Below are 17,274 nucleotides of genomic sequence, written 5' to 3' on the forward strand. Positions count from 1 at the left end.
AAAGCTAATTCTCTAATCTATTACTTATCTTTATAGTCTGCTCTGCCTTTCGACCCTGACCGATTCACTTCCCCTCCCATTCTGACTGCCCTTTCCCCCTAACCTTTGACAGTCTTACTAATCAAGAACCCATCAACCTCTTAAGTGTGGTCTAACCAGGGTTTTATAGAGCTACAACTTTATCTGATGGCTCTTGAACTCAATTCCCCCAACTAATCAAGGCCAACACACCACACGCCTGGTGAGGCAAATCAGATTATTTTATTTACATGGGAAAGCCACATTAGGTAGCTGGAAATAAACAAAGGGGGGGGGAGGAAAACTGTGTTAGGCCACTGTAACCTTGTTTCGACAAGTTCTTTGTATCGGGCACGTCAGACTCCAGCACCACCGTGGACAGTCCCAAGCCCGGCTGCGGAAGGAGGAGAGACGGACATGGGGCTGGCAACCCCATCCTGTAAAAGCCCAGGGGTACAGAAATGGCAACAAAGACCCGGGAGAGGAGCGATCTTCGAAGATGGGCCGCACCTGGGGACAGCTCGAAAGACTGGCCCAGGACAGAGGACCCTGCTGAGCTGTGCCCCAGTAGGGCACAGATGATGAAGAAATCCCAGTAGGAATGCCTGGTCCTACCAGGAGACATCTAGGTGTCTTGGGAAGCTGTGTCACCTTCACATCCGCGGTCAGATACTGGACACGTCCACGCGCATCAGAGGGGGCAGTTCAGATTTTCACCACCTGCGCGGCCACGCAGGGCGTCTGCCTGTCCGTCTCCCCGTTCTTCTGCCTCTGCACAAACAGCCGGCCGTATGTCCCGCCAACTTGACCCTTGGTCAGCCTCCCGGGGTTGATGCAGACGCAGCCCAGAACATCCTAGTGCAGGGCAGAGCACAGACAAAAAAAAGGGATTCGGGATCAGTGGCTCCTGAATGTTCTGGATAACAGATACAGGTGAGAGAGAACCTGCAGGTGCTGGAAATCCAAGCAACACACACAGTGTTGGGGGACTTCAGCGGGCCAGGCAGCATCTATGGGGGGAAAAAGTACAGTCAACGCCTTCGGGTCATCTTTCTTCTTCTTCTTCCTGCCGAAGGGTCTTGGCCTGAAATGTCGACTGTACTTTGTTCCATAGATGCTGCCCGGCCTGCTGAGTTCCTCCAGCATATTGTACGTTTTGCTTACATAAAAGGCAAATTCCCTCAGACAGCATGAACTCCAACCCATCAGCAACCTTTCGAAATGTGGGCTAACGTTTAGAGTGGCACAGAAACAGGCCCTTCGGCCCATCTAGTCTATGCTGAGCTATTAATCTGCCTCTCCCAGCGCCCTCTATACCCTTCATCCAAACTTCTCTTAAACGTCAAAATCAAATCCACATCTACCACTTGTGCTGGCAGCTCGTTCCACACTCTCACCACCCTCTGAGTGAAGAAATTTCCCCTCACGTTCCCCTTAAACCTCTCACCTTTCACCCTTAACCCATGACCTCTAGTTTGTCTCACCCACCTGAGTAGAAGAAGCCTGCCTGCATTTACCCTCGTAATTCTGTACACCTCTGTCTAATCTCCCCTCATTCTCCTGTGCTCCAGAAAATAAAGTCCTAACCTTTTCAACCTTTCCCTAAAACCCGGGCCAAGTCCTGGCAACATTCTTGTAAATTTTCTCCGCACTCTTTCGATCTCTTTTACATCTTTCTTGTAGGTCGGTGACCAAAACTGCACACAATACTCCCAATTAGGCCTCACCAACGTCTTAGACAACTTCAACATAACATCCCATCTCCTGTACTCAGTACTTTGACTTATGAAGGCCAGTGTGCCGAAAGCTCTGTTTACTACCTGTGACACCCCATTCAAGGAATTCCCATGACTCCGACACAGGGAGGATCAAAGGCTCAGTCTGCATGTCAGGTATTCACGAACCGAGAGTCATACAGCACAGAAAGAGGCCATTCAGCCCACAGTTTCCATGCTGACCACTGCATTTATCTGTACTAGACCCACTTACCCACGCTAGGCCTGTAGAATCAGAATAAAAATCAGGTTTAATATTGTGAAATTTGCTGTTTTGTGTGAATTGTACATTGCAATACTTCCCAGAGAGCTGTGTTGGCTGGAGTCAGGGCTTTATGCTTTGGCTCTTGGTAGGGTCACCATGCCAAACAGGGTCAAAGGGTAGAGGTCAGACAGAGAGTGGTCCACCAGTCCTCCAGGTTCAGGGCTAACAACCCTGACCGGTCAAACAAAATTGTTACGGGAGCAGCAATGAAGAATCGTTCTACATCTGAGTGTGACGGTATTCCTGAGACTCCACCCGGGACTTGCGTGACTGACAGTAGTGAAAACCGAGAGGAAGCTACTGGCACAATGAAGGAGGCCCCGAACACCGCCAGAGACGGAGGACCTTCATTGCTGCCCTCAATGCCCGTGGCGTAATGGGCAGGAAAAAAAATTAAGAAGTAGCGCAAAGAGAGAGGAGAATAATAGTGAGGTAGCGTTCATGGGTTCAATGTCCATTCAGAAATCTGATGGTGGAGGGGAAGAATCTGTTCCTAAAACATTGAGTGTGTCTCTTCAGACTCCTGTACCTCCTCCCTGATGGAAGCAATGAGAAGATGGTGATGGGGGTCCTTAACGATGGATGCTGCCTTTTCGAGTGAAGGTGCCCTGGATGCTGGGGAGGTCAGTGCCCATGATGGAGCTGGCCGAGTTTACAACTGTCTGCGGCTTTTTCCCAGTCCTGTGCAGTGGCCCCTCTGTACCAGATGGTGATGCGACTGCTGTATTTTATTGTGTCATGTACAAGATGTGCCTTAAAAGTTCGCCAACATTTCTGAATACTTCTTATATAACCATATAACAATTACAGCACGGAAACAGGCCATCTCGGCCCTTCTAGTCCATGCCAAACTCTTACTCTCACCTAGTCCCACCGACCTACACTCAGCCTATAACCCTCCATCCCTTTCCTGTCCATATATCTATCCAATTTAACTTTAAACAACAACATCGAACCTGCCCCAACCACTTCTGCTGGAAGTTCGCTCCACACAGCTACCACTCTCTGAGTAAAGACGTTCCCCCTCATGTTACCTCTAAACTTTTGCCCTTTAACTCTCAACTCATGTCCTCTTGTTTGAATCTCCCCCGTTCTCAATGGAAAAAGCCTTTTCACGTCAACTCTATCTATCCCCCTCATAGTTTTAAATACCTCTATCAAGTCCCCCCCTCAACCTTCTACGCTCCAAAGAATAAAGACCCAACTTGTTCAACCTTTCTCTGTAACTTAGGAGATGAAACCCAGGTAACATTCTAGTAAATCTTCTCTGTACTCTCTCAATTTTATTGACATCTTTCCTATAATTCGGTGACCAGAACTGTACAGAATATTCCAAATTTGGCCTTACCAATGCCTTGTTCTTAGGAGCTTGTGTAGATTCAGCACGCCACCAAAAACTCTGGCAAACTTCTATAACACAGTGGAGAGTATCCTGACTGGCTGTATCACGGCCTGGTAGGGAAACACCAACACCCAGGAACGGGGCAAGTCCACTGAAAGTGGTGGTCACGGCCCAGTCCATCGCAGACAAAGCCCTCAACACCAGTGAGCACGTTTACACGGAGAACTGCCACAAGAAAGCATCATCCATCGTCCAGGCTGTGCCCTCCTCTCACGACTACCGCTAGGGAGGAGCTGCAGTCTGAAGACACACACTGAACATTTTAGGAAGCTCTGGCTCCCCTGCCACCAGCAGGTTTCTGAATGATTCATCTACCTCAGTATTTTGCTCTCGTGATTTATTTTTTCTACATTCCTAATTGTAACTTATAGAGATTTATTATCTTGCTCTGTACCCCTGTAAAACAATAAATTTCATGACAAGAAGATTCTTTCTTCTTCAGTCCTTTACCTTTTTCGCCTCCCAGCTTCTCACTTCATCCCCCTTCCCCGTCTCACCTATCTTGCTATGGAGGGAGTGCGGCGTAGGTTCACGAGGTTAATTCCCAGGATGGCGGGACTGCCATATGTTGAAAGATTGGAGCGACTGGACTTGTATACACTGGAATTTAGAAGGATGAGAGGGGATCTGATTGAAACATATAAGATTATTAAGGGATTGGACATGCTAGGGGCAGGAAACATGTTCCCGATGTTGGGGGAGTCCAGAACCAGAGGCCACAATTTAAGAATAAGGGGTAGGCCATTTAGAACAGAGTTGAGGAAAAACTTTTTCACCCAGAGAGTGATGGATCTGTGGAATGCTCTGCCCCAGAAGGCAGTGGAGGCCAATTCTCTGGATGCTTTCAAGAAAGAGTTGGATAGAGCTCTTAAAGATAGCGGAGCCAAGGGATATGGGGAGAAGGCAGGAATGGGGTACTGATTGTGGATGATCAGCCATGATCACAGTGAATGGCGGTGCTGGTTCAAAGGGCTGAATGGCCTACTCCTGCACCTATAGTCTATTGTCTATTATCTCCATCCCCTCCCCTCATTCCAACTGCTTCTCCCTTCCTTTCCAACCCCAATGAAGGGTCTCGGCCTGAAAATCCGACTGTTTATTCCCCTCCACAGATGCCGCCTGACCTGCTGAGTTCCTCCAGCGTTTTGTGCGTGTTACTCTGGATTTCCAGCAGCTACAGAATCCCGCTTTCAAAAATGCCAGTGGCAATAAACCTGATTCTGTTTGTTGACACATAAACACCAGCACCCAGCCCACCGGTTTCACTTCGGTGATGTCCGAGGCAACGGACTGAACGTTTACCTGTCCGGTGACAGTCTTGGCCTACCCGGCAGCCGTGCTCACCTTGACGAAGTAGCGCAGCTCGGAGGGAACGACCAAAATATCGGGAGTGACAGGGAGCAGTGCGTGCATCTGGAAATTCTCGTAGTCTATGGTCATGTCTTCCGCAGGCGGGTAGAGAGGGTAGTAGCTGCGGGAGGTGGAGAAACAGACAGTCGACAAGTTCAAAGTCCATTTATTATCAGAGTATGTATACAGTGCACAACCCCGAGGTTTGTCTTCCCACAGACAGCCACGAAACAAAGAAACACCATGGAACCCGATCAGAGAAAACACCAAACACCCAATGTGGAAAAAAAAACAACAAATTGCGCAAACAGCAAAAACATCAAACCACAGAGTCCTTGAAACAGGAAGGTTCAGTGTAGTAGTTTCCCAGTGACTTTTGTTTAACTCAATTTAGAAAATAGAATGGCACAGGAACAGGCCCTTCGGCCCACAATGTTATGCTGGACCAATCAAATGACTAAATTATTTTTCTTCTGCCCACACAATGTCCACATCCTACCATTTTCCTCACATTCACAAGCCTACCTAAACATCTCTTACGAGTCCCTGATGTATTTTCATCTCCCACCACCAGGCAGCACATTCCAGTCACCCACCACTCTCTGTGTAAAAAAACTTAGCCCCACACCTCCTTTGAACCGACCCCCTCTCATCTTCAATGCATGCCCTCTGGTGTGAGACATTTCAACCCTGGGAAGCAGATACTCCCTGTCCACTCTGTCTCTGCCTCTCATGATCTTGTAAACCTCTATCAGATCTCCCCTCAGCCTTTGCCTCTCCAGAGGAAACAAGGCTGCTTTCAAAGCTTGGTAGAGCAAAAGAAGTTAAAACTGTATTGTCCATACTATGGGAAAGATATCAATAAGAGGTCGTAGGTTAAGGGTGAAAGGCGAAATGGCGTCCCCCTGTCTGGACTTCAGAACGGAGTGTTGGCAGGGGCCGGCTGTTCGTTTCGAAAGTAACAGGTGGCCAAGGGACGAGTGTGAGTTTCTAGAATCCAGTTAATCGGCAACGACAGACCCACCTCCTCCATCACAGCAAGTGTAACTAATGAAATTAATTTGCTGTGGGGGGGGGGGGGCGGTCGGCACGAGGAAGTAGGAGCAGGAACCCACTCACAGCCTGGATGTTGGCATCCAAGGGAAGAGGGAACACACACAGAAACCCTGGAGGGACTCTGAAGGCCAGGCTGCATCTACGAGGGAGGGGTGGGGTGGGGAAGCAGTCAATGTTTTGGGCCGAGACCCTTCGTCAGGACTGGAGAGCAAAGGGGCAGAAGCCAGACTGAGAAGCTGTGGGAAAGGGAGGAGTGCAAACTGACAGGTCATAGGGTCAAAGAAAAGTACAGCACAAAACAGGCCCTTCAGCCCATCTAGTCCATGCTAAACCCTTTAAACTGCCTACTCCCATTGACCTGCACCGGGACCACACCTCTCCATACCCCTCCCATCCTTGCATCCATCCAAACTCCTCTTAAACGTTGACATCGAGCACACATCCACCACTTGTGCTGGCAGCTCGTTCCACAACTCTCGCCACCCTCTGAGTGAAGATAGCCGAAGGGAAATGAAGTAAGAAGCTGGGAGATGAAGTAAGAAGCTGGGAGATGTTGGGGAGGAGTGGAGAGTGGACCGTGGGAGAAAGGGCACCGGGGAGGTGCGGTGTATAAGCAGGTCAGGAGACGAGGCAAGAGGGAAGTCAGAGTGATAAAATAGGCTGAAGTCAGCATGGTTTCCTCAAGGGAAAATCTTGCCCGACAAATCTGTTCGAATTCTTTGAAAAAGTAACAAGCAGGTTAGACAAAGGAGAATCGGTTGATGTTGTGTACTTGGATTTTCAGAAGGTGCCGCACGCTAGGCTGCTTAACAAGCTACGAGACCACAGTATTACAGGAAAGATTCTAGCATGGATAATGCAGTGGCTGATTGGCAGGAGGCAGAGAGTGGGAATAAAGGAAGCCTTTTCTGGCTGGCTGCCAGTGACTAGTGATGTTACACAGGGGTCAGTGCTGGGACCGATTCTTTTTACATTACATGTCGATGATTTGGATAATACAATTAATGGCACTGTTGCAAAGTTTGAAGACGATATGAAGTCAGGTGGAGAGGAAGGTTGTTTTGAGGAAGTAGAGAGGTGACAGAAGGACTCAGATTAGGAAAATGGGCAAAGAAACGGCAGATGAAATACAGTGTTGGGAAGTGTATGGTCATGGACTTTGGTAGAAGAAATAAAAGGGTTGACTATTTTCTAAATGGAGAGGAAAATACAAAAATCTGATGTGCAAAGGGACTTGGGGAGTCCTTGTGCAGGATTCCCTAAAGGTTAATTTGCAGGTTGAGTCTGTGGTGAGGAAGGCAAATGCAATGTTAGCATTCATTTTGAGAGGACTAGAATATAAAAACAACGACGTAATATTGAGACTTTATAAAACACTAGTGAGGCCTCACTTGGAGTATCGTGAGCAGGTTTGGGCCCCTTATCTTAGAAAGGATGTGGTCAAACTGGACAGGGTTCAGAGGAAGTTCACAAAAATGATTCCAGGATTGAATGGCTTGTCATATGAAGAGTGTTTGATGGCTCTGGGCCTGTACTCACTAGAATTCAGAAGAATGAGGGTGACCTCATCGAAACCTATCGAATGGTGAAAGGCTTTGATAGAGTGGATGTGGAGAGGATGTTTCTTATGGTGGGAGAATCTAAGGACCAGTGGACACAGCCTCAGAATAGAAGGTTGTCCTCTTAGAGTGGAGATGAGGAGGAATTTCTTTAGCAAGAGGCCTGTGAATCTGTGGAATTTGTTGCCAAAGGCAACTGTGGAGGCCAAGTCTTTATGTATATTTAAGGCAAAGGTTCATAGATTCTTGGTTGGTCGGGGCACGAAGAGATACGGGGAGAAGGCAGGAGATTGGGGCTGAGAGGGAAATTGGATCAGCCATGATGAAATGGCAGAGCAGGTTCGATGGGCCAAATGGCCTCATTCTGCTCCTAGATCTTATGGTCTTATGGAATGCAAGTAGAGGGAATGGGGAGCAGGAAAAAGTACAGGAAGTTAGAGAAATCGATGTTCATGCCATCGGGTTGAAGGCTACCCAGGTGGAATATAAGGTGTTCCTCCTCCAACTTGAGAGTGGCCTCATCAGGGCAGTGGACGGCGAGACAGGCTCCCAATCCTCACACTGGGGCGGTGGGGGGGCGCGCAGGGGGCACCGGGGCGGTGGGGGGTGCGCAGGGGGCACCGGGGCGGTGGGGGGGCGCGCAGGGGGCACCGGGGCGGTGGGGGGGTGCACAGGGGGCACTGGGGCGGTGGTGGTGGGGGGGAATGATGGTCTGCTCACCTTCTCTGAGTCAGGATGTGCTTGAGGATTCTTGTGAATCGGTCCGAGCCGCCGAGGGAACTGAGGACGGAAACATGCACAATTTAGAGCGGGATAATGAGTCATTCATCCAGACACCCGTACTCCCAAGACCACAGAGTAACCGCATGGAATTGCTGCCAGCAACCATGGAAATTCCAGCTCAATAAACATTTGGTGTCAGCATCTCAAAAACTAAATCTAAAACCTTCTAAATTCTGGCAGAGTACACCCAGTGGCCTCTTTATTAGGTACAGGGGCAGGAAACTGGTGAGGTCTTCTGCTGACGTAGCCCGTTGGACGCAATGTGCGTTCAGAGATGCCCCTCTCCTCTGAAGAACCTACTTCTGCCCTCCCCCTTTTACTTTCCTTGGGTCTCGGCCCAAGACGCCAATCGCTCACACCTCTCCATAGATGGGAGGTGGGAGTTGTCCGTAATTATGCTGGCTGCTCTCCCAGTGAAAAAGGATATGTAGACAGAGTCTACGCTGCTTATATGGGGTGACGGGGCGGTGTTCACAGCTCCGCGCGACTGGATTACGCAATGGCGGCTGTGCGCAACTGTGAACCTGCTTTAGTGGAGCAAGCTAGCGAAATTTATTGCTGTTGAGAAATGCTGATGGCTCTGATGTGGCAACAAGGAAAGCTGAGGAACCAGTTAGTGAGACTTTGGGGGGAGGATGATGATGAAAGACTGGGCGCAGAGACTGCAGAAGGGGAAACTCTGGGGCTGTTGAAAACAAAATAAGGCACTACGAAGGAGGAAGTGAACTGCTAGCATCATTTAAGGAGGAATTAAATGAGCACGTACACACCGACCGATTGGGTACACCCGCTCGTCAATGCAAATATCTAACCAGCCAATCACGTGACAGCAACTCAATCCATAAAAGCACGCTGACACGGTCAAGAGGTTCAGTTGATGTTCAGATCAAATATCAGAATGGGGGAGGAAATGTGACCTGAGTGGCTCTGACCGTTGGTGCCAGATGGGGTGGTTTGGGTATCTCAGAAGCTGCTGATCTCCTGGGACAACAGTTTCTCGAGCCGGCATTCCTGATCTGGGGTCTACGGACCCCTCGGTTAATTGAAGGGGTCCACGGCATAAAAGAGGTTGGGAGCCCCTGCTGTGGAGCTTATAGAGAACGGTGCGAAGAGCAAAAAGAAACAGCCAGTGAGCAGCAGTTCTGTGGGTGAAAACACCTTGTTAATGAGAGAGGTCAGAGGAGAATGGCCAGACTGGTTCGAGCTGACAGGAAGGGCGACAGCAACTCAAATAACCGCACGTTACAACAGCGGTGTGCAGAAGAGCCACTGTCAACATGTCAAGCCCTGAAGAGAAAACAGACACTCAATGCTTTAGGAACAGCTTCTTCTGCTCCGCCAACAGATTTCTGAATGGACCATGAACCCATCAACACAATCTCCGTACTTTGCTCTCTTTCTAGACTCGTTATTTATTTTTCGACACTCATTATCGTAACTTACATTAATTATTAATGTGATGCCCTGTACTGCTACAATTTTCATGACAAGATTCCTTCTTCAGCCCTTAAAATTTTTATTTTATGCATTTTGCTTATTGTGACTTTGTAATTTTTTTTTTAAGTCTTCCACTGTGCTGCTGCAAAACAACAAATCTCACGACATGCATCAGTGATAATAAACCTGATACTTTTCTTTGCTTGAATCGTACCTCAAGCTTGATGTACACGACCAGACCCACAAAGCATCTGTATTAACATCGGCTGAAGAGGGCAAATGATCACAACTGAAGTTAATTTCAGATGCAGATTTTTAAAATAAATCACGTGCGGGGCGCCACGGTAGCGTAGTGGTCAGCGCGATGTTATTCCAGCTCGCGGGCGGAGCTCAGAGTTCAATTCCCGACGCCACCTGTAAGGAGTCTGTACGTTCTCCCCGTGAATTGCGTGGGTTTCCTCCGGGTGCTCTGGTTTCCTCCCACAGTCCAAAGACGTGCTGGTTAGTAGGTCACACAGAGGGTTGTGGATCTGTGGAATGCTCTGCCTCAGAAGGCAGTGGAGGCCAATTCTCTGGATTCTTTCAAAAAAGAGTTAGATAGAGCTCTTAAAGATAGTGGAGTGAAGGGATACGGGGAGAAGGCAGGAAAAGGGTTCTGATTGTGGATGATCAGCCATGATCACAGTGAATGGTGGTGCTGGCTCGAAGGGCTGAAAGGCCTACTCCTGCACCTATTGTCTATCATCAGTTAATCATTGTAAACTGTCTTGTGATTAGGCCAAGGGTTAAGTAGGCCTATTTGTTATGCGTTGGGTCTATAAATGTATAAATTGATTGATTAATTTTATATCAATACATACTGTGAAATGTGTCGCTTGTGTCAACTGACACACACCACACAGACGAGGATGTGTGTGTGTGTGTGTGTGTGTGAGAGGTGGGTCAGCCCACAAATGTCACCCACACATTCCAGTGCCCACGTGGCATGCCCATGCCCAAGCCCAAGCTGTCCGACAGAACACAAGCAGCAGCTCAGTGGAACAAGCCAACAGCGGCAAAGGAAAGCCCCCTTTCCCACCCTCCCAACACACACGACAGGCTGCCCGGCGGCCGCCAGTCCTTGGCCCCGGACTCTCAGACTCGCAGTCCGGGGCTGAGAAATTCAGAAAGGACAAGTTGCCCGTGTGCACTGGTGTCCCCCATGAACAGAATTAACTTTTGGGAGGACATTGTACTCAACTCGACTTTTCGCTCTACCACTGCTGCTATAAGTTATACTGCTTGGCGCAGTACAGGCCCTTCAGCCCACAATGTTTGTACCGACCTTCCAACCTACTCCAACATCAGTCTAACCCGTCTCTCCTACATAGAAGAAGAAATTCCCTTTAAACCCACGAGGGAGCACAAGGCCATCAGCTTTTTGCTGTTGATGTTTCTGTGTCAGACAATTTCTTTTTTTAACAAGGACGAGTTGCTTCCTCGACGCTCAACCCAGCACAGATGGAAAGCGTGCCAGGGGCGCCGGCTGGGTTCGAACTCGGGAGCCTTCGCTCCGAAGTCCGGCTCTGATGCCACTACGCCACCAGCCGGCCACGTCTCTCCTACACGGGCCTCCCTTTTTTTCTATATCATCCACGTGACTTTCTTAAATACCCTTAATGTATCTGCCTCTATCACCATCCTTGGCAAGATGTTACACCCACCCACCACGCTCTGTGCCAAAATCTATCTCTTATATTCCCCTCTCCCTCCAATCTCCTCAATATTACGCCACTTCCAAGCTGGGAAAATGTCAATCTTCTCGATCTATGCCTCTCATCATCTTGCACACCTCTATCAACTCATTTCTCATCCAAAGAGAAAGCCCCAAGCTGCTCAACCTTTCCTCTTTAATCCAGCTAGACATGTTCTCCAATCCAGGCAGCATCCTGGTAAATCTCCTCTGCAACCCTCTCTAAAGCCTCCACATCCTTCCGACCGGAGGCGACCGGAACTGAACACAATACTCCAGGTGTGGTCTACAACTAGGGTTTTATGGAGCTGTAGCATTACCTCACGGTTCTTGAACTCAGGTGCACTTGTCAGACCGAACTTGGAGAATTGCGAGTAGTTTTGGGCCCCTTAGCCGAGAAAAAAGATGTGCCGACATTGGAGAGGGTTCAGAGGTGGGTCATGAGAATGACCCCGGGAATGAAAGAGTTAACGTATGAGGAGTGTTCGACAGCTCTGGGCCTGTACTTGCTGGGGTCTAGAAGAATGAGGGGAGATTGCATGGAAACCTATCGAATATTGAAAGGCCTGGATAGAGTGGACGTGGAGAGGATAGAAGGTCGTCCCTTTAGAACACAGATGAGGAGGAATTTCCTTAGCCAGGGATTTATGGAAATTAAGAGTTATAGAGAAGTCATACAGCACAGAAAAAGGCCCTTTGGCCCATCTAGTCCATGCCAAACCATTTAGACTGCCTACTCCCATCGACCATACCCCTCCCATCCATGTACCTATCCAAACTTCTCTTCAACGCTGAAATCGAGCTCACATCCACCACTTGTGCTGTCAGCTTGATCCACACTCTCACCACCCTCTCAGTGAAGAAGTTTCCCCTCATGTTCCCTCTTAAACTTTCACCTTTCATCCTGGTTGCAGTGGAAAAAGCCTGCTTGAATTTACCCAGCCCACACCTCTCATAATTTTGTTTCAAATCTCCCCCGAATCTTCCACATGCCAAGAAATAAAGTCCTAACCTATTTAATCTTTCCTTATAACTCAGGTCCTCCAGACCCAGCAACATCCTTGTATATTTTCTCTGTATTCTTTCCATCTTCTTTACATCTTTCCTGTAGGTAGGTGGCCAAAACTGCGCACAATATTCCAAATTAGACCTCACTCATCTTATACAACTTCAACATAACATCCCATCTCCTGTACTCACTATTTTGATTTATGAAGGCCAATGTGCCAAAAGCTTTCTTTATGACCCGACCAACCAGTGACGCCACTTTCAATGAATTATGGACGTTTCTTCCTAGATATCTTTGTTCTACTGCACTGCCTGACCGTTCACTGTGCAAGACCTACCCTGGTTGGTCCTAGTGAAGTGCAACACCTCACACTTATTTGCGTTAAATTCCATCTGCCATTTTTCCCAGCCAGTCCAGATCTCACTACAAGCTCTGATAATCTTCTCTGCTGTCCACTACACCCCCAATCTTGGTGTCATCCAAAAATCTGCTGGCCCAGTGAACCACATTATTATCCAGATCATTGCTATAGGTGACAAACAACAATGGACCCAGCACTGATCCTTGTGGCACTCCACTAGTCACAGGCCTCCAGTCAGAGAGGCAACCATCTACTACGCTCTCTGTCAGGCTCACCAGCCTATAATTTCCTGATTTATTTTTAGAGCATTTGTTGAACAGTGGAACAACATGAACTATCTTCCAATCCTCTGGTACCTCTCCTGTCGCTAAGGATGATTTAAATATCTCTGCCAGGGCCCCAGCAATTTCTGCACTGGCCTCCCACAGGGTCCGAGGGTACACCTTGTCAGGTCCTGGGGATTCATCCACCTTATTTGGCCTCAAAACAGCAAACACTTCCTCTTCTGTAACCTGTATAGGGACTATGACCTCGCTGTTGCTTTGCCTCACAGCATGCCTTCTTTCAGTTCTCTGATTTCTTTAAGTGTTCTCTTGCATTTCTTGTACTCCCCAAGTCCCTAATTTGTTCCTGTCTGCCTATCTACTCTTTTCTTAACCAGGGCCTCGATAGCCCTCAAAAACCGAGGTTCCCTAAACCTGTTATCCTTGGTTTTTTTATCCAGACAGGCACATACAAGCTTTGCATTCTCAAAATTTTATATCTTCCCACTTACCAAGCCCACCTTTGGCAGAAAACAGCTCGTCCCAATCCACGTTTGCCAGATCCTTTCTGATACCATCAAAATTGCCCTTTATCCTGTGGACCACACTTATCTCTTTGCATATTTACTTTGAAACTAATGGCATTGTGATCATTAGATGCAAAATGTTCCCTTTACACAAACTTCTGTCACCTGCCCTGTCTCATTCCCAAAGAGGAGATCCAGTATTGCACAGTCTCTCGTTGGGATTTCTACGTGCTGATGAAGGAAAATTTCCTGAACCCAGTTGACGAGCTCTATCCCATTTAGTCCTTGCATGGGAGTCCTAGTCAATATGTGGAAAATTAAAATCACCTTGTGTTTTTTGCAACAGTCATCGACCTCTCTACAGATTTGTTCCTCTAAATCCCGTGGACTGTCGGCTCAACCTTTTGATTCCTGACTTTGTCTTACCAATATCTGTCTCCACAACCTCTCTACATCTGGTCTGGCACTCTAGTTTAACCGCAACCCCCCCCCCCCACCACCCGTGCAACACTAGGAAACCTTCCCTCTGTAGTTCCAACTCCAGCTCCTTGACGTGGATTGTTAGAAGCTGCAGCTGGATGCACTTCTCACAGTTGTAGTCGTCAGAGTCACTGAAAGTCTCCCTGTCTTCCCACATCCCGCAAGAGGAGCTTTCAACTATCCTGACGAAGGGTCTCAGCCTGAAACGTCGACTGCACCTCTTCCTAAAGATGCTGCCTGGCCTGCTGCGTTCACCAGCACTTTGATGTGTGTTGCTTGAATTTCCAGCATCTGCAGAATTCCTGTTGTTTGCGTTTTCAACTATCCTGCCTGGCATTTCTACTGTTCCAACTGAACAAAGGAAAACAATAAATATACTAGGGTAAAGAATCTAACTACAGCCTTTTCGCCTTCCCTCACTGAAGCCGAGGAGGTAAAGCCTCAAAATTCCCACTCTAACACTGCCCGCTCCAACAAAGACTGCTCCCGCTTGTCCCTTCCTTGCCGAACAATCCCGATTGCTGGTTGGCCACTGCTCAAATCAACAAAACTGCTGCGAATCGGTGCCTTATATACTCATTTGGTGAACCTGAGTGACCTACGTCTTCTCACAGTTCGGACCGCTGATCAGAATCCATTGCCGCAGGTGGCTGCGGAGGTCAAGTCACTGGGTATAATTATAGCGGAGGTTGATAGGCCCTAGATTAGTAAGGGCAACAAAGGTTACGGAGAGAAAGCAGCAGTCTGGTTGAGAGGGATTAAAAATACAGTTGCTCAGTATGCCTCCTTGTGGTCACAGTGTGTATAAGCAGCAGCTCAGTGTGTGTATGCATTTGTTCAGTGTGCCCCCTAGTGCTCACAGTCTGTACATGCAGTTGTTCAGCATGTCCCCAAGCAGTTGCAGTTCTTTGTAATGTTCTGGAAAGCTCTGGAAGCTTCTCAGGTGCTGCGTTATTTGAATAGGGGCTATCCGATTGGTTGACTCTTATCTGCGAATTTGAATGGAATGCCTCTTATCGATGGAGTACAAGAGCTGACCATCTCTGTCCCTTCACTTACAAGACATCTACCACTGCCCGTTTCTCAATTTCCTTTGTTCTATTAACGCTTAACAAAGCGATCGTGAAGCACCAGGTTTTGTGCCTCCCTCCTGACTTCCAAAAGAACCTCGGATTAAAAACCTTCAGGGTTCAACTGAGTCTTCCCAGAATGCAAATCGCAGACTGCATGTTACCTTTCATAACATTTACAAAAGAGGACATAATTTTAAGGTTTTGGAGGAAAGTACAAGGGGGTTGTCAAAGGTATATGAATTAAAAAAAAAGAGTGGTTAGTGCACGGAATGCCTGCCAGAGGTGGTGGTAGAGGCAGATACATTAGGGACATTTAAGACATAAGGGCAGAATTGGGCCCTTCGCGTCTTCTCTTCATTATGGTTGATTTATTATCCCTCTCAGCCCCATTACCTTATCTTCTCCCAGTAACCTCTGGCGCTGTTACTAACGAAGAACCTATCAATCTCCGCTTTCAATATATCCAGTGACTCGGCTTCCACAGCTGCTTGTGGCAATGAATTTCAGTTTCACCATCCTCTGGTAAAGAAATTCCTCCTCTTCTCTGTTCTAAAGGGACGTCCCTCTATTCTGAGGCCGTGTCCTCAGGTCCTAGACTCCCCCACTATAGGAAACATCCTCTCCACATCCACTCTATCTGTGTCCTCTGGTCCTAGACTCCCTCATTATAGGAAACATCCTCTCCACATCCACTCTATCTGTGTCCTCTGGTCCTAGACTCCCTCATTATAGGAAACATCCTCTCCACATCCACTCTATCTGTGCCCTCTGGTCCTAGACTCCCCCACTGTATGAAACATCCTCTCCACATCCACTCAATCCAGGCCTTTCAATAGTCAATTGGTTTCAATGAGATCCCATCCCCTCATTCTTCTAAACTCCAGTGAGTACGGGCCCAGAGCCATCAAATACTTCTCATACGTTAACCCTTTCATTCCTGGAATTTCTGCACCTGTGTATTTATTTTATTTATTGAGTGTTGGCGCGTGGCCAAGTGGTTAAGGCGTTCGTCTAGCAATCTAAAGGTTGCTAGTTCGAGCCTCAGCTGAGGCAGCGTGTTGTGTCCTTGAGCAAGGCACTTAACCACACATTGCTCTGCGACGACACTGGTGCCAAGCTGTATCGGTCCTAATGCCCTTCCCTTGGACAACATCGGTCCCGTGGAGAGGGGAGACTTGAAGCATGGGAAACTGCCTGTCTTCCATACAACCATGCCCAGGCCTGCGCCCTGGAAACCTTCCAAGGCGCAAATCCATGGTCTCATGAGACTAACGGATGCCTATATATTGAGATACAGTGTGAAACAGACCCTTCCAGCCCTTCGAGCTGTGCTGTCCAGAAATCCCCCGATTTAATCCTAGCCTAATCACAGGACAACTTACAATGTCCAATCAACTTACAATGAGCAAAAACCTAGAGCTTTTCTAGGAAGGTACCAGGAAAGCGGATGAAGGCAAGGCAGTGGACGTTGTCAAGGTCCTGCATGGGAGGCTGGTCAAGTAGGTTCAGTCGCTCGGCATTCAGGATGAGGTAGTAAATTGGATTAGATACTGGCTTTGAGGGAGAAGACAGAGAGTGATTGTAGATGGTTGCCTCTCTGACTGGATGCCTGTGACTAGTGGACTAGATGGGCTGAAGGGCCTGTTTCTGTGCTGTACTAACTGGCACCCATGGGGTCATGGGGAGAACGGATAAACTTCTGACTGAACCAGGGTCACCGGGACTGTAAACTGATCTTGGAGTGGGTTAAAAGGTTGGCACAACATTGTGGGCTGAAGGGCTAACTGTGCTGTAATATTCTATGTCCTAACAATGTTCTAGTTGCAAGAATCATTCCATTGATTATTTGTCTTTTTACCATCCTCTCCACAAGTTCTTCCTTCTTCCTCTCCCCACCCCAACCTCTTCGTCTTCTCTTGGGCCTTAAGCTCCCAGTGGAGCCCAGGCCATCGATGACCTCCCATCTCAATTGTCCTCTGTTTGGAGCCAGTTTTTCCGGGGGGGGGGGGTGGGAGAACTGGGACTGTCCCCATCGTCTAATTTCAGACTCGACAAATCTCCTCCACGCGCTCTCTGGACGTCCTTTTTTCTCCCCTTGCTCCTTCTAATGCCTGCCCGGTGACATTGTTGGTCGGCTTCCCTGAGGTGCGGCCGACCTACCTCCACTTCTGTTCCCGTATTTGT

The 17,274-nt window shown here is 48.2% G+C and overlaps 1 protein-coding gene across 7 annotated transcripts in view; it reads right to left on the reverse strand.

Annotated features, from left to right (window-relative positions):
- Positions 1-251: 251 nt before the first annotated feature.
- Positions 252-17,274, reverse strand: part of pola2 (polymerase (DNA directed), alpha 2) — a 249,450-nt gene continuing 232,427 nt past the window's right edge. For all 7 annotated transcript variants that reach the window (XM_063036321.1, XM_063036322.1, XM_063036319.1 and 4 more), the window contains 3 exons: positions 8,146-8,205; positions 4,805-4,931; positions 252-873 (listed from right to left, as the gene is read on the reverse strand). In XM_063036321.1, coding sequence (XP_062892391.1) covers positions 724-873; positions 4,805-4,931; positions 8,146-8,205 — 337 coding nt within the window. In that variant the 3' untranslated portion in view covers positions 252-723. The remainder of the gene's footprint in view (positions 874-4,804; positions 4,932-8,145; positions 8,206-17,274) is intronic.

This window comes from Mobula hypostoma, chromosome 30, assembly GCF_963921235.1.
Source record: "Mobula hypostoma chromosome 30, sMobHyp1.1, whole genome shotgun sequence".
NCBI lineage: Eukaryota > Metazoa > Chordata > Chondrichthyes > Myliobatiformes > Myliobatidae > Mobula > Mobula hypostoma.